This window comes from Wyeomyia smithii, chromosome 3 (assembly GCF_029784165.1).
Source record: "Wyeomyia smithii strain HCP4-BCI-WySm-NY-G18 chromosome 3, ASM2978416v1, whole genome shotgun sequence".
Taxonomy (NCBI): domain Eukaryota; kingdom Metazoa; phylum Arthropoda; class Insecta; order Diptera; family Culicidae; genus Wyeomyia; species Wyeomyia smithii.
The window spans coordinates 55,087,296-55,113,990 of NC_073696.1; the positions used below are offsets into that span (position 1 = coordinate 55,087,296).

Genomic DNA, 26,695 nt, shown 5'->3' on the forward strand with positions numbered 1-26,695 from the left:
TTCGAAATTGAAAGTTTTTATCCGCCTTTTATCTTGTCGACGGACCCCGGAGGGCTCTATAGTTTCCGGAAATTAGCCTCTGATGAGTAGAGCTGGCGGGGACGTACTGACACAACTTGTATAAGCAGAGATTTTCAAATGAGGTTAACCTATTGCCTCCTCTGTGTCTTGGGGTACCAGGAACGACAGCATCAAGAAGCCGGAGCCCAGCGTAGTCTGCTTTCTTGACAAGCCAATCGAGTTAAATTAGGAAGAATGAGGAATATGGCTGGTTTCTTGCTATCACAAACTGATGAAATTGAAGTTCATTTTTTCCATTCTAAGGTATATAGTTATAGGGGAACTGTTCCATTATTCATCTCATTAAGCCACCAAATCAAATTTTCACGAAATTTTTTAACAGATAAACAAAATACGCTTGCATGCTCTTATGAAATCGCCCAGTATTGTATATTTAGTAAACTTAGCTAGATTTATCCTGATCTTGTAAAGCAGACCATTTATCACAACGATATCCATCCCAAAACTTGAATCACTACTCAATTATTCATCCCACGACGCCCCCACATTCATCACACTGTTAATCATGAAAGAATCATACTATCAAGAATGAACGTAGCCGCAGCCCATCGTAGTAAGTTCCGCTCTAGTTTTTTACGTGCAAAATTGGTAACCTAGGTAACCGCTGCAGTGATATAGATTTATGTCAATTATGTCGGAACAATTCAACCTTTTTGGTGTGATTTTTTCGTACTAACAGAAACTGATTTGATAACTGGGTCATCCCATACGAAGTGAACACGAAAAAGCACAAACTTGGACACGACCATCACAGATTTTGCTCAAAGTTGGGAGAACTATTCATCTACTGTCACTTTGGAAAAATCCCAATTTTGGTGTCGATTGGAATACCCCCCGCTTTCTCGGACCCCCCTCTTTATTGCAAAGTCACCCATTTTTTGTTCGAAATCTCTTTTTTCTTTTTCTTACAATTCATAGACGTAAGATGTCCGAAAAATACTGATGAATGATTTTTGAAGAAAATATACCAAGGAATCCAGAAAAAATATAAGTTTTGACCGGAAGTGTTGCCAGATAAATAATTTTTTTATTTGAAAGGTAAATTTACATTTTTCGGCAAATGCAGCCATTTTTATTTTAAATTAGATGATTTCATCGTGTTCCTTGGAAAATTTCACATAAAAAACAACTATCATCCCGAAGTAATATGAGCCAATCTCGAAATATAACATTTTTACGGAAGAAATTGTAAACTTCGTAAATATTTTTTTTACAATTTACAGACGTAAGACACCCGAAAAATAGTGATAGGTGAATTTTGAAGAAAATAAACCAAGGAATCCAGATAAAATATTATTTTTGACCGGAAGTGTTGCCGGATAGATTATTTTTGTATTTTAAAAATTGAATTGGCATTTTTCGGCAAATGCAGCTAATTTTTTTTTTTCATCGTGCTCCTTGGAAAATTTCTCGAGAATCTCGAGATGTAGCATTTTTACGAAAATAGTTTTGAATTTCGTAATTAAATTTTCGTAAAAATGTTGTATCTTGAGATTGGCCCATATAACCACGGGGTAGTAGGTATTTCTTACGTTCAATTTTCCGAGAAATACGATGAAACCATCAAATTTAAAATAAAATTAGCTGCATTTGCCGAAAAATGCCAATTTAATTTTAAAATACAAAAATAATCTATCCGGCAACACTTCCGGTCAAAAATAATATCTTATCTGGATTCCTTGGTTTATTTTCTTCAATATTCACCTATCACTATTTTTCGGGTGTCTTACGTCTGTAAATTGTAAAATAAAATAATTACGAAATTTACAACTATTTTCGTAAAAATGTTATGGTTCGCACTATGCAAAAACTGATCCTGGTTCGTGCTTTTAACTAAATTATCGATAGACCATTTAATAGTCAAAGATTTTTAATTAAATTAATTTTTAAAACTGCTTTCATTTTTTAACAATACATAACTTTGATTCATTTTGAAGGAAACTACTTCAACTAGCCCTGACAGCTAAGCTAGTGAAAGATGTAAATTCGGCTGCCAATGTCTTCACCGAAGCAGTCTGTTTATATTTCTCTACAGTATTTTAGATCCTGATGTAAAACTTCAAACTAATTTCAAAACGTCGATCCATCTATATTTTACCAGAACTGAAACTTTTATTATAGAAAAAAGTCTCCGATTGTGATTTTTTTTTTAAATAATACAATATTAGTTTTTTGATCCTGGTTCGTGCTGCTAATGTTCGTGGTTCGTCCTAACAGCTTCCGCAACTCACCGCTAGAGGCAGTGCGCATTATTTATTTTTAACCTGAGAGCTTCAGTCAACCGCTCTGGAAAAACGTCGCGAAATCGAAACAAACAGTCGAACTTTTCTATAAAACACAGAAATTGGATATAAAAACACTTTGATTTGTAATATATTTATAATTGTATTTATTTGTATGAATAGATGAGAGGGTTTTTATGCCTGTTTGAGAAGGAATAACTATACTTATTCTACTCAAACAGGCTTTTCCCTACTTCAACAGAATTTTCGGCCCCGTTATGCTTTTTGTGATTGGGCCTTCTACTATTATTGATATCAAGAATTAAAAAAACAGAAATTGGATATAAAAACATTTTGATTTGTAATATAATAATTGTATTTATTTGTGAGCAATTCTCGCTGAAACCGTCCCACTGGTAACATGAGGTCTTTCAAAAAGGATATTTTTATGTCTAAATGATTGAAAGTAGCGAAAAAATGAGAAAACCACTTTGGTTAGTTCATATTGATGGACCCCTCGGGCACAAATCGGTTAAACGGTTTTTACAAAAATTGATTTTTAAGCAATTTTCGACCTTTTTATGGATTTATTGCTCTTGAATTTGTCACCTTATTTTTTGAATGTATCTTAAAGCATTTTTTCTCAGCTTTCCAATGGTGATGTCAAATTCAAAATCGGTGGTTGCGAACTTGCCCAGAAACACATTTTGCTGATGAAATCCAAGATGGCGGCGAGATCCAAGATGGCGGCCAATTTTTTTCTACTTCAAATGAAAGCTCTATCATTCCTCTTGAAAACGATGTGTTGGTTGCAGGGGGTTCAATGACGAATTCAAGAGAAATTAATCAATAAAAAGATCAAGAATTGCTGAAAAATCAATTTTTGTAAAAACCGTTTAACCGATTTGTGCCCGAGGGGTACAAATATGAACTAACAAAAGTGGTTTTCTTATTTTTTCACTACTTTCAATCATTTAGACATAAAAATATCCTTTTTGAAAAACCTCATGTCACCAGTGGGACGGTTTCAGCGAGAATTGCTCTGTATGAAAAGATGAGAGGGTTTTTATGCCTGTTTGAGAAGGAATAACCCTACTCCAACAGAATTTTCGGCCCCGTTATGCTTTTTGTGATTGGGCCTTCTACTATTATTGATATCAAGAATTACAAAAAAATAAAATAATTTAAATAACAAAGCAAGTTAATATTGATTTTCTGGCTTTAAAAATATATAAGTCCCTCTTATAATAAAACTGGCCAGAAAGACGCCCCACTTTCCTTCTCCAGGAAATTATAAGTGACGATATTTGGCAGAAGGAACAAAATTCAGTAAAGTAGAGCAGTAAAAGTGAAAAAGGAAGAATAAAATCATATCACACACCAGCATGAATAAAATAATAATAAGCATGCCACTTTTTAAAAGCGGTATTGTTAATAATAAAAGTGCGGGTAAAGCAGACACCCGGGTATATTTCACGATAGATCAACAATTCTGAGCTCGTCAATAAATTTAATCGTGTACAGTTGCTCTTTCTATTCAATCTAAATTTTAGTTAAAAAGTTTTGCAATTTTAGGAAAATCCTGCATTCATTCCTAGGGTGCCATGGAAAACAGTGCGACAGGTGCGAACCACGATCAATCACCCTATCTCGAGATTGGCTCATATTACCTTGGGATGATAGTTGTTTCTCATGTGAAATTTTCCAAGGAACACGATGAAATTATCAAACTTGAAATAAAAATGGCTGCATTTGTCGAAAAATGTAAATTTAGTTTTCAAATACAAAAATTATCCAGCTGGCAACACTTCCGGTCAAAACTTATATTTTTTCAGGATTCCTTGGTTTATTTTCTTCGAAAATCATCTATCAGTATTTTTCGGACATCTTTCGTCTATGAATTGTAAGAAAAAGAAAAGAGATTTTTGACAAAAATTGCGAGACTTAACAATAAAGAGGGGGGTCCTACAGAGCGGGGGGTATTCCAATCGACACCAAAATTGGGATTTATCCAAAGAGGCAGTAGATGAATAGTTCCCCCAACTTTGAGCAAAATCTGTGATGGTCGTGTCCAAGTGGCATGTACACTTCGTATGGAATGACCCACCTTTTGATTTTCTTCAACGCAGTGAAAACAGATGAAAATACATACAGTTGAAATTTAGGATTTGTGAAAACTCATCTCATATATTTTTGCGAATTCAAGCTTTCTTTTTGGAAATTTAAGGTGAACATTTCAAAGATTAAAGTATTCTTACTGTAGTGAGTGATTTTGTTTAGTGATTAAAATAAAAAGTGGCCCGCTAGTGATGAAAAAAAAAACTTTGGCTGGCTGCTGAACGAGTCCCGTTGTAGCCGTATAGAGCAATGCGTGGATTTTGTTTTTTGAGGTAGGTGATTGAAATCAAAAAAGTTTTTGAGTGCAGATGCCCGACTATAATATCAAATTTAGAGCTTTTGAGTGAGTTTTTGAAGATTCTATTTTGTAAGAAGTCTAAAGTGAACTAAGAAGAATCCATTCCATGGATTAGTAGATTGGTTTAGTTAGAAAATATGCGTTTTTTCCTGTTTTCAATTGTGTTTTCAAGTTGTATATGATGAATATATGGGCTGAGATGAATAATGGAGCAGTTCCCCTACTCTATACTTTAGTTATAGTTTCAATAAATAATTTCTTCATTATTGTTATTGAATATCAAATGTCGAAATTAAAAAAATATATATAGCTTAGCTCCGTCTACGATTAAAGGAGCTCCGTAATCCCAAGGTTGCAGCGGGGTTCAAATCTGACAAAGTCATTTTAAACTGACAATTGCCCCGTCGCTTTCAATTTAAGAATATTTGTTCATTTTCGAGCACTTTTTGAATGAAATGAAAACTACTCGAATGCTCGTGTTTTAGTATTGACTGCTGAAGGGCTCAAAAAAAGATTTTCAATTGGAAGCAGGGATAACAGCGTCACCATCACCTGACGTTTCTCGACTGAAAATGACAATGAGCGCTGATGGAGACAGGTTACAGACAACCATCATCAAACGACGCGATGCAGTGCTTATTTTAATTGACACGATGAAGGAAAGGAAAGAGGCTCTCTTTGTCACTTCCTCCGTCAATTAAAACAGTCATCAGTTTCATTTGAAAAACTCCGACGAAAAAAAAACCGTGATCAAATCTGTTTGACAGCGAAAATGTTTATCATGATTCGATAACAGTAGCCGAAAGGAATCTACCTACTGAAAATGAAACTGTTCGAATCGAAATGCTTGCACGAAATCTTCAGGTTCGTTGTTATGTTTCGAAAATGTAGAACCATGTAGTAAATGAGCGTTCCCACGCCAAATGATCTGAAAATTTGCAATAATTCAATCGATCATATTTAATTTGAATGAAACTTTGCATACTCCAGCTGCGTATTTTTCACAGGTGGATGCATTTTTTAGACTCAAGAGAAATTTAATATAAACAAAAAGGCCCTTTCAGGAAACTAATTTTACCTATTTTCACCCTTTTTTACTATATACGGTGCCATCCGGTTGAATGCCTTGCCTAGTATCTTAGTTAATATGAGTGAATACTACATGGGCTAAAAAGTTTTGGGCTTGACACAAAAAAGGCATTTTAAATCTTTAGAATTGCCTGATTGTACTAACCCTAACCAGAATACTATCAACTAGATTACTATGGCGTGTTATTAACTAATTTTCAAGTTGTTGCTCTCGATGGGATGCTACTGTTTCACCCGGAAGATTTGGGTTCGCTGCATCTTCTTCTGCCGGTGCCTTTCTGCATTCTGACGAGTGGCACTGCGCACCTTAAGCGCCCGCACAGTGTGCTCCTCATCCATATCCTTCCTACAACCGTCGTTGAAGCACTCGGTTCGCTGGGTTCGTCCAACATGCTCGATTACGTTCTCCGCTACGCTGTTGATGGCTGTTTTTATGATGTTCCAACAGTCCTCGAGAGGAGCTTCCTCAACCTGGTTCTCTTCCGGCAGCGCAGCTTCAAGCAAATGCGCATAATTTTCCTTGACGTTAGGTTGCTTCAGTCGCCTGTGATCTAACCGGGACGGGCGTCGGTACCGAATGTTGTTAACAACGGAGAGTTTTGGGCCCATCATAACCATCACGAGTCGACGTGAGCGCTTTAATAGGATCTTACATCGATGATGTCTAAGAAGTGTCGACAATCAATCAGAACCTGGTCGATCTGTTCTTTGTCTGATATGGTGACTTTCAGGCAATCAACACGCAAAAGTTGGATGGTGCAGAACCACATCAATATTGTGCTAAACTAACATAACCGTTGATTAGTTTTGGAACCAGTACAACGAATGTGTGTTGTTCATAACGCATTCAATGCTCTAGCGTATTTCCAATGTATTTGACGGATTCAAATCCTTACACTTATAAAGTATTTACCTGTGTTGACATCGTCAGGATGATTTGTACTGGTATTGCTTTTCAGAACGCTACAATCGTTGAAGCAGTGCAACAAGCAATAAATAGTAATGATTTTCGTACTGACTAGATTGATAATAATATTAACTGATCGATTCTTTTTCATGACACTGGATTTGTTCAAAACATTTTGCATTCAATAATGATTCTAGTTTTATTCATATTCATTCGGTTCCGTGTTACTGGTACCAGCGTCAGTAAATTCTTTTGCCACTAGGCTCACTATTGGCTGTTTCGGTTGCTGCCGGTGATTAGGGATGCACGAGCCCTAGATACGCACCGTCTCGCGAAAGTAAACAGCGGTTTTTTGAGTGCCCCAAAACTGATGGTTCGCTTGAAATCAAAATTTACTGAAACATCATTGGTGTGTATGATACATATTTTGATTTGAATTTAATTCTTTAACATTTTGATTCAAAAAATTAATTTAAATAAGTTATTACTTTTTGAAATGCTCTTGAGTTAGACGTTAGATGCGAGCTGACTAAAACTGATATGTCGTCTGAATTGTTCGGGCTATTGAGATTTATGAATGGGTTTATAAAGGTATGTTATAACACGCCCAAAACTTAAGTTCGGATTTTTATCGTTTAAGAACAACTGATTCGCGGATTAACTCACTTTTCGAGCAAATATCCCGCGTATGCATCGGCGTGTAGCACTTTCCTATTATTGTTTCAAAAAATTTGATATAAATCACTTTTATTCATTCCACAAAAAACATTCGAGTAAGCTCAAAAATTCATTCTCCACTCCATTCTCCACCCTCGAACGGCGGTGCGTTGCGATCCATTCACAATCTTCGCATTACATAAGACCATGCCAATCTACTGAGCTGCCTGCGGCTATTTATGGTAGCTTTTTTATACGGGAACTTTTCCCTAGCATTTGCGGATATCGGAATTTGCACCCTCTTGTGTCTGAGATATTAATTGCCTCACAATCGCCGGAAAGCGCAGACTGATGACGAAGTTGTCTACACTGATGCCCACTGGAGCGGGGTTCGTAGGAACAATGTAATCGTTCACTGTTTGCGCAGAGGCATCGAGTGAAGATGTTGGGTTCGGCACGGAAGGGAACCTGGCAAGGTGTTTTGTGTTTGTGCAACCGGCCGAACTTGAAGTTTCTATCCGTAATTAAATTGTGATTGTGATTATTCGAGTTATGCTCATCTTTGGGATGGATCCGTCAATTCGTGCGATACGAACGGATTTCTCCAGTTTGTCACGCTACCGGTTGAGCGAAAGTCGTGAACGCGTAATTAAAACCGGTATTCAAGATGTTAAATTGAGTGTCCATCGGACTTGTCAAATGCAATCGGTATCATTTCCTTTTTCATTCAAATTTCTACCCATTGACAGTACACCAATTTAACATTGGGTAAACACGTGAGCTGTCAGCTACGTTGTGAATTTTTTAAAAGGGAAAGTTCGTATTTCACTGAAGCCTGAACCATCGAAGAACGTTTAAGAAAGTAAACCAAGGATAACATCACGGTTATCGTACCGACAATCCTCGGAGAAATCAATCAACACGATTTGTATACTCCAAAATGCACCCAAATTGCCACTAAGATTCCGGTACTTTTTTATTAGCGTAATTCATCAAACCAAACACACCGTGCGTCTCCAGCCTGTTCTAGCGATTCAGCTTCAAGCTCTTTTTTATGTGCGTTTTGATCAAGAACACCCGGGAGAACAACTTTTCCCAGCCAAGTAGTCTTGCTCTTCTTGAGGCGAACGGCAACCGAAGACCACAACAGGCAATGAAGCAGCCGAGGCACGTTTCCAGTCGTCACATTCAAGTGGGGTTCACAAGCAAAGCTGGAAAGGATGGTAGCTTCCGCGTGATAAAAAAGAACATTCACTGAACCATGGGAGGGGTGGCAGAATGTGAACATAAGCATTAATAATTGATCAGATTGAAGTTTGCCCCGGTTTCGGACCGGAAGTCGAAATGACAACACAGAATGTGGTATACAAAAGCGTCCCACAAGACGATAAAAAGACAATGTTTCGTTTGTTTTGTTTCTTTCGGATGGGAAGAGTGAAGTGCTGGCGGAGTCAAAAGATGAACGTCGCCAAAATATAAAGATTGCACGACATGGCATTCGAGGAACGGTACTGCAACCTTACTTCGCTAGGCGGATCAGTCTGGACCACACAACCAAATGTATGGAAATGGTTTCTTTATTCCGAGCGCCAGCAGCATCGCGTTACGTTTAAGCGTTATTTCCCCAGGGACCGGAAGATGAGACAGTTTTTTTTCTGTGCCGGCTGCTGCAGTCGCATGAATAATGAAGATCAAAATGAAATAGCAACCGCCCAGCTTAGTGCAGCAGCAGTGGAAAATTGGCAGATTAATTTCCAAATGTTGAACGAAAACAGCGCGCAAAAACAAGGTGCGAAAACCGCCGTGTAAAGAGGACTTGTTGCGTCAAAGGGTTTTGCTGATGTTGTGAAGATTTACACTTATTACGATCCATTTGTGCACACAAAGTGGTCGCCACCTGTTGGCTGTGTTATCGTGCAAGTGTAGCGCACAAGGGATAGTTTACTTGCCCGAGGCAGCAGGTGCATCCGCTTGAAGCGGTTTCCCATGCTTTGAAGAGTTTTTAGCTTTAGCTAATATTTTAGCTTTAAAATCTTTCTTTCGTTCAAAATTTTATCAAAAAGGCATAATTATAATTTTTTGTTTGGATAAAATACACTAAAGAGCGAACTTAGTAATGTTGTCATAAAAATGATTTTTAAACAATAAATAGCAAACTTTATTAGCAGAACCATATCATATAAAGATTTAATAAAATGTGGGTCATTCCATCTCAAGTGTGCACACCTCATGTACGCGACCATCTCAGATTTGGCTCAAACTTTGTGGAATGGTTGATTTAGGGTTTTTATGCAAAAATCCCAATTTTGCTGCCCCGTGAGACCCTCCCATTTTTTTAAAAAAGTGAAATTTTTCGTCAAAAACTTTTGTTTTCTTTGATACATGGATTTTGAAGTAAATCAGTTGAGGAATCCAAAAAAAATATCAATTTTGAGCGACAGTGTTGCCAGATATATTGTTTTTGCATTTGGAAAATGAAATTGCATTTTTCGGCAAATGAGTATACTTTGATTTCAAATTAAATATTTTCATTGTGTTCCTTAGCAAATTTTACATGAAAATCACTTATCGCCCCGAGGTATTATGAGCAAAACTCGAGTTATAGCATTTTTTATTATTATTCTTCTAATATCTCTGAAACTGGCTTGATTTTGAACATTCTAAATAATGCTATTTGAAGAAAATTCTTCAAGAAATCCAAAAAAATAACAATTTTGACCAGAAGTGTTGCCAGATACGTTATTTTCACTGTTGAAAAGTTAAAATGCATTTTTCGGCCAATAAGTATATTTTGATTTCAAATTCGACAATTGCATCGTGTTGCTGAGAAAATTTTACCCGAAAAATACCTATTTCGTATAATGGCCTATTACTTATTATTAGGTATTATGAGAAAAACTCAAGTTACAGCATTCTTAAGAAACTTTTGAATTTTTGATTTGAGTTCTGTTTTTTGAAGTTCACATAAAAACAAAAACAAAAACGTATTTATTTGTTGGCGCTACAAGACACTAATCAAAAAAAGTGCGAATAGCGAAAACGTCCGGACAATGCCAAAAAAAGATTAAAAAAAAACTAAGTAGGGTCCATACAAAAAAAACACTGAGCATGTGACGTTGAGAGGAGCAAATTTCAAATGCTAATAGCTTACATGAAGTTGTACGAAAGCTTATAATCTACGTGTTGTTAGATAGGTGAAATGCGCAATTTGTTATGGTATGATAATTATCACCATCATCTTCCAGTTGGTCTCGAAGTACGATGCTGGCCTAACCAGCCAGTCGTCGTAGGTACGAGTCTCGGTTGGAGAGAGACTGTTAGTGTTAGTACACTTATCATACAGAGGTATAAAGTGATGATAGACCGCTGCTAAACGGAATATAGAAGCGCGCCGTTAAGGATGCTCTTATCGTATTCATCCGTAATGAATACAAAGCAAACGTTATAGGAAGAAAAACAAATAGGGGAGGAGTACCATTTATGGCAATATCTAAAAAATGTACCAGTTATGGCATCAAATAGTTACGGCATACGGGGTTTAAATGGAGTATTGCCATAATTGGTACCACTGCGATTATGCGATATTTCCATAACTGGTGCACTTTCCATAGCTTATTTGGTCTCATTTCGATGGCATGGATATAAGCGAGATTCAATATAAACACTGGACACAACAAGAGAGGTGCACTCTAGAAACTATTGTTGCAGAGGTTGAACCTTTCGTAGAATCCTATTTTCATGACATTGGAGATGTACGCCAACATGACTTCATCGCTAAGGAGCAGGCCCAGTTCTTCAAACATACACGGGACAATCTCAGCGAGGGTGAATTGTTGGTTGTAGCTGATTTTTCCGAAAATTATTCTTTCGTTTTTCAAGACAGCGTACAATCCGTCCACTACAATAACTGCCAAGCTACAATTCACCCGTTTGCCGCATATACTCTTAAACAAGGAGTAGTTGAACCACTGAACTGTGCTATAATATCGGATACTTTGGAACATAACACCAGTGTGTTTCACATATTCCAGCGTCACTTCATTAGTTTTGCTAACAGCAGTGTTGCAAAATTAAAAAGTAGAAGGGTGGTATTCAAGACACGACCGCATGACGTTGACTACCGTATTCTTATATTCCATTGAAGAGGAAATTGTAGAGGGAATTGCAACGCTTCTTTTACGAAACTTCTGTAACAAAATTTCGAGGCACCAAAAGGTACCAGTTGCCGATTATTCTCGTTTACTGGTTAGTCCGTCCAGAATTCCAGCCATTTTAGTATTTTGCAGTGCCATTTATTACTAACAGCCACCAGCATAACGGGTGAAACCGGCACGAGATGACCGGTACTATTTTGTCTTTCCTCCTTTTTGCTGCTAACACCGAGCGTCCGTATGTATCCGGTACGGTTTAAAAATGAAACTGATGGGGTGAAATGTTCGAACGATACGTTTTATACCAAGGCTTCGTCAGATAATTAGAAAGAAGGAGGGGCTACATAGATAATGGAATGATAGAGACAAATGTTTCTTGAAAGCTGCGCCGGCCGCTGTCGTAATATTAACACCAACACAATCATGCATTTTTGCAAGGTTTTTTCTGCTAGCAGCAGTATTTGGTAAAACAGAAAATTCAATTAGCCGCTTCTGTACCAAAATTTCGAGGCACCAAAAGGTGCCAGTTGCCGATTATATTGTTGTTTTTTGGTTAGTCCGTCCAGAATTCCAGCCATTTTAGTATTTTGCAGTAGCTATTTATTACCAACAGCCACCAGCATAACGGGTGAAACCGGCACGAGATGACCGGTACTATTTTGTCTTTCCTCCTTTCAGCTGCTAACACCTAGCGCTGTCGTGAAATTAACATCATCATAAACATGCATTTTTCCAAGGTTTTTTTTCCGCTAGCAACAGCAATTGTAAAACATAAAATTCAACTAACCGCTTCTATTATAAAACTGCGAGGCACCAAAAGGTGCCAGTTGCCGATTTCTTGTTTACTGGTTTCCGTCCAGAATTCCAGCCATTTTAGTACTTTGCAGTAGCCACCAGCATCACGGGTCAAACCGGCACGAGATGACCGGTACTATTTTGTTTTTCCTCCTTTTAGCTGCTAACACCGAGCGTCCGTATGTATCCGGTACGGTTTAATAATGAAACTGATGGGGTGAAATGTTCGAACGATACGTTTTATACCAAGGCTTCGTCAGATAAATAGAAAGAGGGATGGGCTACATAGATGATGGAACGGTAGAGACAAATGTTTCTTGAAAGCTGCGCCGGCCGCTGTTATAATATTAACACCAACACAAACGTGCATTTTTGCAAGGTTTTTTCCGCTAGCAGCAGCATTTGGTAAAACAGAAAATTCAATTAGCCGCTTCTGTACCAAAATTTCGAGGCACCAAAAGGTGCCAGTTGCCGATTATAGTTTCCTGGTTAGTCCGTCCAGAATTCCAGCCATTTAAGTGTTTTGCAGTAGCCATTTACTACTAAAGCCACCAGCATTACGGGTGAAACCGGCACGAGATGACCGGTACTATTTTGTATTTCCTCCTTTCAGCTGCTATCACCTAGCGTCCGCATGTCACTGGTGCGGTTTTGGAATCAGAATGATGGGGCGCCGGCCGCTGTCGTAAAATTAACATCAACAAAAAGATGCATATTTGCAAGGTTTTTTCCGCTAGCAGCAGCATAAACATCGGAAACAGAAAGTGACAACAACAATAACAACAAAGTCAGATCGATTGTATCCGTTAGTGTCGACTGTGCTTGGGAAGAGAGGTAGTGATTGGCTGCGCGGTATGATTTAGACAATCGATATTAATTACCAATTTTTCAATAGTGTATCTCAAACAATAGTTTGTTTTTGTTACATAAATTTAACCGTAAAAGAATTTCTGATCGATTGATGCCAAAACCTCGAAAACCTGATTATAGATGACTGCAAAATAAGCGCTCAAAACCTGACCACTTTTCTCTGGTTTTCCCTGGTTGAATTACTAGATTTTCAAATTCAGGGGCCTAACTTCGATATAGACGTTAGTCAACGTCAAAAAAGTAATATACTTTTCGGATGGGGCTGTATCGCAATATAAGAACAGATTCAACATGATGAACTTGCTTTTTCATGAGCTTGATTTTGGTGTGCCGGCTGAGTGGCACTTTTTTGCCTCATCACACGGCAAAGGACCCAGTGATGGACTAGGAGGAACGCTCAAAAGATTGGCGACACGGGCAAGTCTTCAAGGTACATCCATTCAGTCACCAAAAGAGCTCTATGACTGGGCGCTGAAGAACTGTAACCTGAATGTCAAATTTGTGACAGCTGCCGAGTGCATGGAGGAAAAGATGCTCTTACAAAGTAGGTTCAACGAAGCAGCATCGATCCCAGGCATCCGATCTATGCATGCTGCAATTCCTTCTGGTATCGACTCTATAGTTATGAAAATAGTTTCCAGTTCATCGGAGAAGTGCATCTACAAAGTGCTTTCGAAGCAGCGTACACAAAAGAAAAAACATAATACTGAGAAACCATCACGCAAGTCTCGTAACACCAACAAATAAATATGTTTTTTCTTGTTTTAATATGAAATTCAAAAATAAAAATTCAAAATAAAAATTCAGAATGCTGTAACTCGAGTATTTCTCATAATACCTCTGCGTAATAGGTATTTTTCGGGTAAAATTTTCTCAGCAACACGATGCAATTGTCGAATTTGAAATCAAAATATACTTATTGGCCGAAAAATGCAATTTAACTTTTCAACAGTGAAAATAACATATCTGGCAACACTTCTGGTCAAAATTGTTTTTTTTTTTTGGATTTCTTGGAGAATTTTCATCAAATTGCATTATTTGGAATGTTCAAAATCAAGCCAGTTTCAGAGATATTAGAAGAATAATAATAAAAAATGCTATAACTCGAGTTTTGCTCATAAGACCTCGGGGCGATAAGTGATTTTCATGTAAAATTTGCTCAGGAACACAATGAAAATATTTAATTTGAAATCAAAGTATACTCATTTGCCGAAAAATGCAATTCATTTTTCAAATGCAAAAACAATATATCTGGAAACACAGTGATATTTTTTTTGGATTCCTCAACTAATTTTCTTCAAAATCCATGTATCAATTTACTTCTAGACATCATGCTTTTGAAGCTATAATTGAAAGAAAACAAGAGTTTTTGACGAAAAATTTCACTTTTTTCAAAAAATGGGAGGGTCTCACGGGGCGAGGGGTGGACCGATTGGCACCAAAATTGGGATTTTTGCATAAAAACCTTAAATCAACCATTCCACAAAGTTTGAGCCAAATCTGAGGAGGTCGGTTACACGTTTGTCTCTTTTTTTGCACACTTGATATGGAATGACCTATGTGTATTCACATTTTTTGCTTGAATGCAACTCTTCTCAAGTTACAGTGAAAGTATGAAAAAAATTAAAAGAGTGTTGTAGCCTTTGTAATATGTTGCATTTTTTTTTTTTTGATATTCACGCCCTTCCGATGATTGATTTTAACATGCCGAATAAATCTGAGAAAAAAAATTGTATTGTGCCTTCCGTCGCTGATGTTTTTAAAGTTTGTCATCCTGAAAATTAGGCTAATATCCGATTACTATTACCTTCCAACTAATACTCTGAAGCACGGTGAAGCATACACAGTTTTTGTCGTAGGATTGTTCGAACCAAACTCGTAGAGCTTCGTAGCCGCAAGGTTACAGAGTCCGCATTGACAAGCGAGTGGTGTTAGGTTCGAATCTTAGTAGAACCAAGCCATTCGTTGGCAAAAGATCTTTAAGCCTGGGTTTATTCTCAGGCTCTTCCACACAAATCCTCCATACTTAATAACCACTGGTCTAAAGCTTCAATAATATCACAGGCTATAGCATGTTTTACACTGTTAGAATGATAGCTTGCAGGAGGATAAGATGAGGGCGATAAGGATCGAAGTAGGTTACTAAGTCTGAAGGAGAAGGCAAAAACCACTATAACACGGAGCTGGTTACTTCTCAATGAGTAAAAAAAAGGGTAAAAACAAAAAAAGTGCGAATAGCGAAAACGTCCGGACAATGCCAAAAAAAGATTTAAAAAAAACTACTAGTCGCAGTAGGGTCCATACAAAAAAAACACTGAGCATGTGACGTTGAGAGGAGCAAATTTCAAATGCTAATAGCTTACATGAAGTTGTACGAAAGCTAATAATCTACGTGTTGTTAGATAGGTGAAATGCGCAATTTGTTATGGTATGATAATTATCACCATCATCTTCCAGTTGGTCTCGAAGTACGATGCTGGCCTAACCAGCCAGTCGTCGTAGGTACGAGTCTCGGTTCGGGAGAGACTGTTAGTGTTAGTAGGATCGTTGCGCTAGCCCCGCAATTGTGCTGCACACTAAACAATTGGCTTCGAAGTCTGTGCATAATAAACAGAAGGTCAAGTTCCGAATCGGAATGTAGCACCAAGGCTTTGCTTAATTATCATCATCATGTTTTTGGTAAAAATTCAAGGAAAATTTTTATCATTATTTTTCCATACAACTGACTCACTTCCCTATCACAGACATACAAAAGTAGATGGAATCGCTCTAAATTGTTATAAGTTAGCAATGCCAGTCAATTGGCATCGCTTTCAAGCCAAGCGACGAAAAGATACCATGTCTATTCAACAGCTTGGCAGTGCAAATAATTTGAAAACTCTGTCCATAGTCCTACGTTAAGCCTGTGTTTATACATTTAGGTAAGGATCTTGATAACCGCAAGGTTACAGAGTCCACTTCGATAAGCGGGTAATCGAGGGTTCAAATCTAGTAGGATCCAGGCCAATCGATGTTAAGGAACTATCAAGCATGAGTTTATTCTCAGGATCCCCACTAGCCTTCTTCCACAGTGAATTCTACAAAATCTCGATAAAACTACCGCTTGACAGAAAAACAATAAAACAGGCCAGGGGGACATTAAGTTGAAACCTTTCTAAGGATTTATAATTGGCGATAATATTTAGCAGCAAGCAACGGAGCTCGGAGCAGCAAGCGTAAAAAGGAAGGATAATAATGTAAGCGTATCAATAATAAAAACGCAGAATACAGCAGCTAGCCGGTCGAAATCACGAAATGTGAATGTCTGGTCGCAGTGAGTGGTCCATACCCATATTCTTTTTTCATAATTTGAGTTGTTTTTTTTACTGTCAAAAGACAATTCTATGAAATTTTCAGCTGAATCGTCCTATACAAAGAAATGTATTCCTCTGTCCGATTGTTGGTATTTTAAATAAATTTTATAGAATTATTTGAATTTTAAACAATTGAATTTACGACGCCTTATAAGAAGATACAAAATCGTTTTAAATCTGGTTCATTAGGCAGACAGTATATGAAGCAGAGATAACGAAAATTAAGCGAACTGGAAATATGATACAGATTTGGAAAAATATACCGCATCCCGACGGGACTTGAACCCGCAATCTCCCTGTCTCCGGCATGGTGTTTTGACCAATTAAACTACGGGGGACGGTGGTACTGTTCCACAATCTATATCGTATCACATTCCGCTGCCGACTCATTCTATTGCTCATCCCTAACTACACACACTGCTGTGCAAGCGTTATTTATAGACTAAAAGGAATGTCTCATCGCACACAGATCGGGATGCGGTATATTTTTCCAAATCTGTATTTCCAGTTTGCTTAATTTTCGTTCTCTCTACTTCATATACTGTCTGCTTAATGAACTTGCGTGTTAACGGGAAAAAGCCGTTGTTAAAAATAGAAATTTAGTTCGTTTTAAATCTGTCCACGTGGTATGTGGCTGGCCCCTTATCGTGACTATGTGTCCCAAATTTGCAACATCCATATCAGAATGTCAGAATTGAAAAATGTTCATCAGAATGCTTATTGAAAAATATGTTGCACGTCTGATGATTAACAGAAAGCGTCATCCAACCAATTGTATATTATACTCAGGTATTTTATACTCTACGTTTGTAGTTCAAGTGTAACTATATTCCTAGAGAGTTTAGGTTGGGCATAGCGACGGACGCATGATAGAGGGCAAGGAAAAGAGGCGGCACTAAGCCGCCGTGGTTTCCGCAGTCCGAGCCGGCCGCCGACCCGCCGTCGGAAGCGGTGGCCTCTCGCACACAAACGACTGATCTACTGGTTTGCTAGGTCTACTCAAACAGAGTTTCTTTCCCTTACTCGCTCGGACAGCGAGTCGGCCAAAGGCCGCGAGTGTATTACTCTCCAAATGTCACTCTGAAGCGGAATACATATTATTAAAAGAAGGCTTCCCCTCGGCCTTGTGTCCATTCGGCATCGCGTCCATTCGGCCTCGCGTCCATATGCCTCGTGTCCGTATGCCTGCCGTTCATTATGCCTAGCGTACTATGCCTCGCGTCCGTATGCCTTGCTTCTGTATGCTTAACGGGGTGTCCTCTGCACTAGTTATCTTACTTGTGATTAAATTAGAGCTGGTTTATAGTTCATCTTTGGTTTTAATTTCTCTTTCAAAGATATGTTTGTCGATCAACAGTTTACTGTTGTAGAGATCCCAGTTGGTTTTCCTGGGGTCTCTATAGGTTTCTTGTAGGATTTATAATTTATATAAAAATGTTTAAAGCTTCAGACCTTTCCATATGTGAGCAGTGAGCCTAAGTAGGTTATCGGGAAAAATTAAAAGCTGCTTAGTTCAGTTGACCTACACATCCACAAAGTTTCAGTAAAGTCTGAGAGGGCCCTACCAGCCCCTCAGTGGAGTTAGTGTGAATTCCATGTAATCTTTTTCTTCTGTTTAGATTCAATACTTCATAGAATGACGTAAAAATTTTGATTAATTCCAGTGTATTTCCTTTTTTTTCAAATTTTCCTACAGAATTCAGTTCTACAATTCGTCCTAAGATAAAATTATATTAGAGTTTTTGAGATACAATTTTCAAAAGATCTCCTCTGCTAAAACTTTAAAATTAAAATTATCAGTGGTTGCTCGTTGATTATTCCGAGTGTATCTCCTGTTCAGATTTTCAGAGACTTCGTTGTTTTAGCACCTTTCATATTATTCTACATCAAATTTTGAAAATTTCACATCCCGTCAATTTTGGTTAATTTTCGAATTATTAATCTTATTTAATTTTCGAGCTGTAGTAAATAAACAGACTGGTTACAAAATGTTTTCTCAATTTTTAACGTAGAATATGGCTTACTTTAATAGGGTGCCATTCCGAAATATCGGAAATAGAATAAACGGCAGCAGGCGACTATTCTATGTTTGTATGGTTGTTGTTCAGTGCATGAAAATTTTTCTAATTCAATTCTCTAGTTATTATTTTTCTGCCACTCGCCAGAACGTTGCTAATAGTGATGACAACTTTGAGTCTCGCTTTTCTTCTTAGTGTTATTTTTTGACCAGTGAACGAAAATGTTAAAATTATTTCTCCACCATTTCATCGTCTTTATCTTCATACTGCGTTCATATTGTCTTTATCTTGTGACACACCAATGACATTTATTCTTGTGTTGTTACATAAATGTAGCTGTTTAATTTGTGTTACTCATTCTAAACGTCTCAACAACAACAACAATACAAAGTCAAACATAATTCAGAGCTCGATAGGTGAAAATGAGCGCATTTAGTGAAAAACAATTTTAGCGTCTCTCTTTATTCGCTTGAAACAAAAGTAAAACTGTATATTTCATAATTTGCAAGGTAATCAAATTCAGCATTGCTTCAAGAACGTGTTTGTGACCTTGAAAAAAGCCAATTATAATTTGTATTTGGCAGGAGAAACGTTACAATTCACTTTGAGCTAGTGTATTTCGTAAAAGCTTCAGCTTCGTACCCAGCATACTTGGCTAGCTCATCTGGTAACAGCAATAGTACGGAAGGTTTTTATACCGAAAAAAACGCGCAGCGCAGCCCATTCTTTTTTTTTTACTTTCTTCCATAATACCGAGTGCGTGACCCCGCCCACTCGTTGGGTTAGTCCTCTCCGTAGGTATTTCAGACAATCGCGCGGGTTTATTTCGAATGTGAGTGTTTCTCGTGTTTACGTTCCTACGCACAGCCAGTCCTACTAAGGCTGTTAACGTCACGGCCGGTACCCATAAATTATGTGGATTGGTAGGCTATCGATCTGGCGGCTGTAATGTACCTTGCTGCGGAAGTGTTGGAATTAGCGGGAAACGCGGCTATAGATAATAGAACGAGAATCATCCTGCATGTGGTAATTCACCATGACTAAAAACTGAACGTGCTTCTATCCGGTATCACTAATTGCCTAGGGAAAAGTTCTTCCGAATATCCAAGCTGTTCTGGCTTCGAAGAAAAAAGGCATTATTCGATTGATTACCAGCTTTATAGTAAATAAACCCATCCGTCATTTTAGGGAAACGTGAGTTTACTATCAACAGCAAAAATTAACGCAATTCTTAAGTTAGCCACACTTGAAGAAGTCGATTGAATGCATTCATCCAAAATACCTACTTATAAGACACAATTATAAATATGCAGCTTGCGATCAATTTTTTTCATGAGTTTATCATGTTCTCTTGCGAACGCGTGTGGATGCAAGTAAAATAAAACTTAATTTTCATACATTGCCAAGTGCATTAATAATTTAAAAGCTTTTATTCGTGATGTTCGTTTGCAAATTAGGCTGTTGAGAACTTCGCATCAGTTGCGTTGTTCAACAATTTCAAGTTGCACAAATCAAAATCCATGTGGGCTATTCAATGAAGAGTTACTTGATTCGAATAAATATTAGTAGACTTTATGACTCATTAATGAAACGCTCCCAACATTTGTTGATACTAACCCAACGAACAATTGTGCTATATAACAGATTTAACCCTCTAGTGCCCAAATTAATTTTTAGACGGGCTTCGAAAAAATCACTATAAAGCCTTATAAACATTTTTTAAGTCCTTATTGAAGATTTTGAGAGGTTTGACTGAAAACCGTCTAAAGGCGGCACTGGCCACTAGAGGGTTAAGTTGTAGTTTAGCTGAAATTCATTTAAAAGCAGCTATAAATCAATAAAACTGCTTGTCGGGAAGTGTGCGTATTCTACGCCAGTTATTGAATACATCCTTCTACTATTTTTTTATTCGAAATCGGTTTAGCACTCAATTCAAGCATTTTTTTTTTGAGTTATTCAAATCGTTGGCCTTTTTTATACATATCCCTATTTTTAACTATTTCTTTTTCCAGTGCTCAGATATCAATTTCTTTTCTTTAAATTATTAAGGCCCTGATAAAGTACAACAATTTTTGATTCTTACTTATGTTACTGAATCTTATTCGGTGTATGTGACATTTTGATTAATATGGTCGATATGGTCATAGTTTTGAAATCTTCTCCAAATACCCGAATCCGCTTGTTCTCTGGAACTGGAACAGACGTGTCAGTAATCATTCTTTCTCTTATTTGAGAACTGATTAACAATTTGTTCGATCGCATCGATTCAAGTGATTAATCCCTTGACAAAATAGGATCGCATGCCAACAATAAAAATTAATTGCTACATTGCCAAGAATTATCCAACATCGTGTTTCTTCAAGCGAATTGCTTCTAAAATATTTATTTTCCGTGTCATTCAATTCTAATGACCTGCACAACGCATTAATATTTTAAACACCGCAATTATCCCTCGAAAAAATAGACGCCGAGATCCAGTTGGAAAAATGACGCTCCATCTTCGCCTTGCGCTTACCTAAACCTCACAGCTATCAGTCAGGACTTGAGCGATCGTCGTTGTCACCTCTGTGGGGATTTTCCGGCAAGCAACCGTCAAAAGTGCCATCGTATTCGGCTTCCGCTTATGGTGCGAGGGCAGGCAGCTCCACCGGCAGCTTGAACGAGTGCATATTGAACGATAAATTTGTCTCCTAGCTCTTGGACTTACTCTGCGTTGTGTGCGGCAGTTACTTGAACTTGTACCACCATTCCATAGCGCATCGCTATGACCGAACCGAGTATAAAGTAAACAAATTATTCTATGGGACAGTATAAAACCTCGCCTTCGAGTGTGAGAAAAGAACAAACCAGTAGCATCTAGGGTGTAGGCTGCAACCGGAAGCACATGTTCCCCACCAGCCCTCCATCCAAATGGGCTTAGGTGCGAGAAAGACAATTGCTGAAATCTTAAGCCTCGTCGTCGTCGTCTGCAAAGAATATGATATGCTCTGCGCGATTCCGGTACAATATACTACCACAAACAATTTCGAACCCATCCCACTCCCACCGACCGGCAAAACATTACCCATGCGGTAATGGCAGGCAGATTCACTGCCGGTTGCTGGTTTTGCACCAGGGGAATACAAGACAACTGTAGCAATTTTTCTTGTTCACCCGAGCGCGCGATTGTTAACCCTGACTGATGAGAATTTTCAACCATCGAGGAAGTGTGCCGTTTGCTACCGCCCCCTCCCCGGTCTGGTTACTCAAGCCATGGTGCGATGGGAAATTGTGAAAAATTTCAATTTTTATTCGTTCTTGCTTTATCGAATTGTGTCAGCCTGTCGGAGCTTTAAATTTCATGTGTTAATATTTGTCTTTAATTAAAAATTAATAACTCAAGGATTTTTACAGTTTCCCTCCCGGCACAGGGAAGAATGGTCCATTGTCGTCTTCCAAGAGGTGGGAGGAATTTGTGTTTTGCTAGTTGAAAAGCAACTTTGCACTTCATAAATTCTTCTATAAATATACCGATTGATAATTTAAACTGGGAAAAATACCCAAAAGAAATTATAACATCTCTGTACTTCCTTTTTTCACGCCAATGAAAGTTTATCGCCTCTTCCGCTGAGAGCATCCAATCGTAACCGTAAGGCAAATTGGATTAGGTAAAACACACAGAACAAAATGCGGGAAGCACATGGGTAACACTTCAAGGATGAGCCTTTATATAGAACATCCTGATTCCTATTTGAAAATCAACTAATTGCATGGCTATCACAATTATCCACACGTAAGTTTTCTCGGAAAATTAAACTCAACTAGACGAACGGTGCAAACCATCGCCTCCCCACGGTGGCCGCTCATAAATCACCAGAATGGAAGACCAAGAGTGCATCTCATATTTCTATTAGTTTTACATTTATATAATATTTACAAACGAATTACGGTTGCTCGCCCGTTTTGGTGACGCAGCAGAACCAGATGGGCCATGAAACGGGAAATTGGATTCATCCGCTGGAGACTTGATTAATTTCAAGGCAAAATTGAAATTATAAAACTAATGTTCCCTCTTTCTGCATGTGCGTTACAGTTTTGACCGAGATCAACCCTTCACCTTCCAACTTGGAGCCGGCCAGGTTATTAAAGGATGGGACCAGGGACTGATCGATATGTGCGTTGGTGAGTAAACGGTCTTTCCATTTTCTAACAGCATGATAACGGGGCAAACGAAAACTATGATTCCTCTCATTTCATTTTTTCAGGTGAGAAGCGAATGCTTACCATTCCACCAGAGCTGGGTTATGGAGAGCGTGGAGCCGGAAATGTCATCCCTGGTGGAGCAACTCTGGTGTTCGATGTTGAACTGATCAACATTGGCGACTCGCCCCCAACCACTAACGTTTTCAAGGAAATCGACGAGAACAAGGACATGCAGCTCAGTCGTGAAGAGGTTAGTCAAATACTCAATTGAGACTTGAAAAACCAAACAAAAACTTTGACTACCCGCAGGTCAGTGAATACCTCAAGAAGCAGATGGTTGCCGCCGACGGTGGCCAGGAATCGGACGACATCAAGAACATGATCGCCGAGCACGACAAGCTGGTGGAGGAGATCTTCCAGCACGAGGACAAGGACAAGAACGGTTACATCTCGCACGATGAGTTCTCCGGTCCGAAACACGACGAACTGTAAGGGCACTGCATTCCCATCCTCTGTCCGAACTACTATTTTCCCTTCCACTGTGGACTGTGTGCAGGGAGTTTACCCGCCCCCACTTCGTTTCTTCCGAACTAGTTTAAGCTGTTGAAGTTTACACTTATTAGACCGCGAGGAAACAGTTTAGCTTCAGCCGAGAAACGATTACTTACAATCGCACAATGTTTTTTTTTTTGTTTTCTTCCTATCGTTGACATTTTATGAAACTATGAAACGGTGATTATTTATTTTTCACATTAAAATATTTTTGCGAACAAATAGTAATTAACGACTAGTAAACAAGTTAGAATTCGTTGTAGAGAAAGTAATGATTGGGATGGTCTGATGAAGACACTCCCTTTTGTGTATATACGTTTTAATTGCGTACAAGTAGCACTGATAAATTGAAACAAAATTGCGTTTTGGTTGTTATCTAGGGAATCGTTTTGCTCGAGAATCACACGAGTTAGATATGGAAACAAGTTCAAATTTTTACCTTCAGTTGGAAGCCGGCAGAAAGCGAACATCATACGACAAACATATCACATTGAATATAATAAAAACTTTTGTATAGAAATGGTGTATTAATACTCAATGCAGTCAGTTACTGACCGAAATGATCAATGAACTGAATTTTGCGAAATTTATTGTCCTGATGCAGAGTTTATCAAGTTAATTGTTAACTTTCACAACAAAATCACTAGTCGTTTTGGTTCAACAAAAAAGGTGGATGAAAGAGAAATATCGACCCTCAGGGAATGAGAAGTTAAGAATGCCATTGAGCAGCGCCAGAACAACAAATCAACTGGAAAAGAAGGCCTCGAAGCGCAGCTTATCAAACAAGATCCGGATAGGTTGACTTCCTGTCTGCACAAGCCAGGATCTGGGATACAGAACAGCTATAGGAAGAGTGAAAGAAGGAATCAATATGCCCTATGTACGAGAAGGGTGTCTCTAGCCGCTAGCAAAATGGTTTGTGGGAAATTATCAAACCGATTTTGTGGATGGGCGATCGTCAACAGACCATATATTCATGCTGCGTCAGATCCTCCAAAAATGTTGTGATTATTAAGTCCCCACGCACACATCAATTTCAAGGCCCCTTGCGATACTATCGACCGTGTTTCCCTGCGAAATTGACAAGACAGATCAAGGCCAAGATGGATGGCGTACAGTAGCCTGTTTGAGCTTGAAAACGCACCAGGGACTCCGACAAGGCAGCGGTCTTTCTGCTTCCTGTTCAATAGTGTGCTTGAAGGTGTTATGATACGTGTGACCTTCAACACTCGGGACACTATCTCCAATAAATCCAGCCAGATTATCAGCTTTGCTGACGATGTGTACCTTGTTGGGAGAACGTTCCAGACGATTGCTGAGCAGTACATCAAGCTAAAGCGTCAGGCAGGAAAGGTTAGATTAAAAGAGAAAAAAATACGTCGAAGACCGAGTATCTGCTAGCAAGAAGAACCGAGTGCGATAGAAAAGTTTGAGGTGGTTGACGAATTTGTGTACTGTGAGGCGTCCTAAGTATGCGCGGCTCCTAATTCTGCGCACTTCGTACCAAAATGTTTAGTAAGAAAGGAAACATAGGCAGAAAGTTAACAGTTAATATATAGGATATCACTTCCAAACTTCATTTTTGAAAATCTGCTTTTAATTGATAATTTTTTAACATTTTAATACGAAGTGCGCAGAATTTAGAACCGCGCCGAATCAGGGCGCCTTACGGTACCTGGGATCATTTGTAAAGTCAGACAATAACTGCAGTAGATAATTCCGCAGACTTGTTATAGCTGGAAGTCGTGTTTACTATAGATTTCACAAGATCTTGAAATCTGGCAAACCCAGCATCTAGAAAAAGCAGGAAAGGTACAATGGGTGGAAATTGTTGTAAGAATGCCGAACATCAATCCCGCAAAAAAACGTGTTCGTCTGGAATACGGCCGGTACAAGACATAGAGGCGCATAACAAATTAGGTGGTTGGACCAAGTGGAGCAAAATCTTTGAAGTGTGAGACGCTCACGAAACTGGAGACAGGCTGACATGGAATGAGTGCGCTGGCGTAACATTGTATTACAGGTCCAATTCTGAGAGATGTTTCACCAAAAAAGTAAGTAGAGAATATTCTTATTCTTCTTTTTTCTATATAATCTATATAATAAAAATGTAATACTGTCCGTATATCTGGATTAAACTCAAAAACAGATCTGTGGACAGGCTTGAAAATTTGTGTATGCAGGGGTTTCTAGAGTCGGGGAAGGTTATTATGCTGGTTTAAGACCCCTCCCCACTATTTAAGGGAGGGCTTCCATTCAAATAAAATACAAATTCCTGCATAGCTCGAGAACTAATTAAATACTTTACTTACTTTTTTGGCTAACGGACCGTTCACCGGTCTAGGGCCGAACGAATTAGAGATGTCCAGCTTCTTCTGTCTTGGGCAGCCGTTCTCCAGTCTCCCCGTACACCAGCAGATCGTGCATCTTCTTCCACCGCGCACATCCACCGCGTGCGAGGCCTACTACGGAGTCGACGGCCTCTTCCTGGTTCTCTACTGAAGATAGTTTTGGCGGCTCTCTCGTCAGGCATCCTGGCTACGTGTCCAGCCCACTGAAGCCTGCCCCGCTGTATTACCTTCACTATATCAGCATGTTTGTATACCTGGTACAACTCGTGATTCATGCGTCTGCGCCACACTCCACCTTCCAATTTACCGCCAAGTATCGATCGCAGAACTTTACGCTCAAAAACTCCGAGCACTCGTCGATCAGCTTCCTTCAGCGTCCATGCTTCATGTCCGTAAAGGGCCACCGGGAGTATCAGCGTCCTATACAGCGCTAGTTTTATGCGAGTTTGCAAACTACGGGACCTTAGCTGGTTACGCAGTCCGTAGAAAGCCCTGTTCGCAGCTGCAACTCGTCGTTTCACTTCACGGCTCATATCGTTGTCACATGTCACAAGCGTACCAAGATAAACGAATTCGTCAACCACTTCAAATCGTTCCCCATCTATCTCCACCTCAGCACCAACACCACGGGGACTCCCACGCTCTCTGCCAGCTACCATGTACTTCGTTTTGGCAGAGTTAATGATGTGCCTTCATGTCCAGCTTACTGGAGCATTCCCCGCTGTATTATCTTTACTATTTCAGCATATTTATACAAATCGTGATTCATGCATCTACACATTCAGTCTTCCAATTTAGGTCGCAGCACTTTACACTCAAAAATTCCGAGCACTCGTCGATCTGCTTCCTTCAGCGTCCATTCCTAATGTCCGTAAAGGGCCACTGGGAGAATCAGCGTCTTTTACAGGGCTAGTTTTGTACGAGTTTGCGAACTACGGAACCATAGCTTGTTACGTAGTACGTAGAAGGCCCTGTTGGCAGCTGCAACTCGTCGTTTCACTTCACGGCTCATGTCGTTGTCATCCGTCACAAGTGTACCAAGATAAATGAA

At 38.8% G+C, this 26,695-nt stretch overlaps 1 protein-coding gene across 5 annotated transcripts in view; it reads left to right on the plus strand.

Moving 5' to 3' along the window:
- LOC129731690 (FK506-binding protein 2) overlaps positions 1 to 23,813 on the plus strand; it is a 57,708-nt gene extending 33,895 nt beyond the window's left edge. For all 5 annotated transcript variants that reach the window (XM_055691889.1, XM_055691890.1, XM_055691886.1 and 2 more), the window contains 3 exons: positions 22,632 to 22,720; positions 22,804 to 22,991; positions 23,051 to 23,813. In XM_055691889.1, coding sequence (XP_055547864.1) covers positions 22,632 to 22,720; positions 22,804 to 22,991; positions 23,051 to 23,233 — 460 coding nt within the window. In that variant the 3' untranslated portion in view covers positions 23,234 to 23,813. The remainder of the gene's footprint in view (positions 1 to 22,631; positions 22,721 to 22,803; positions 22,992 to 23,050) is intronic.
- Positions 23,814 to 26,695: the final 2,882 nt, after the last annotated feature.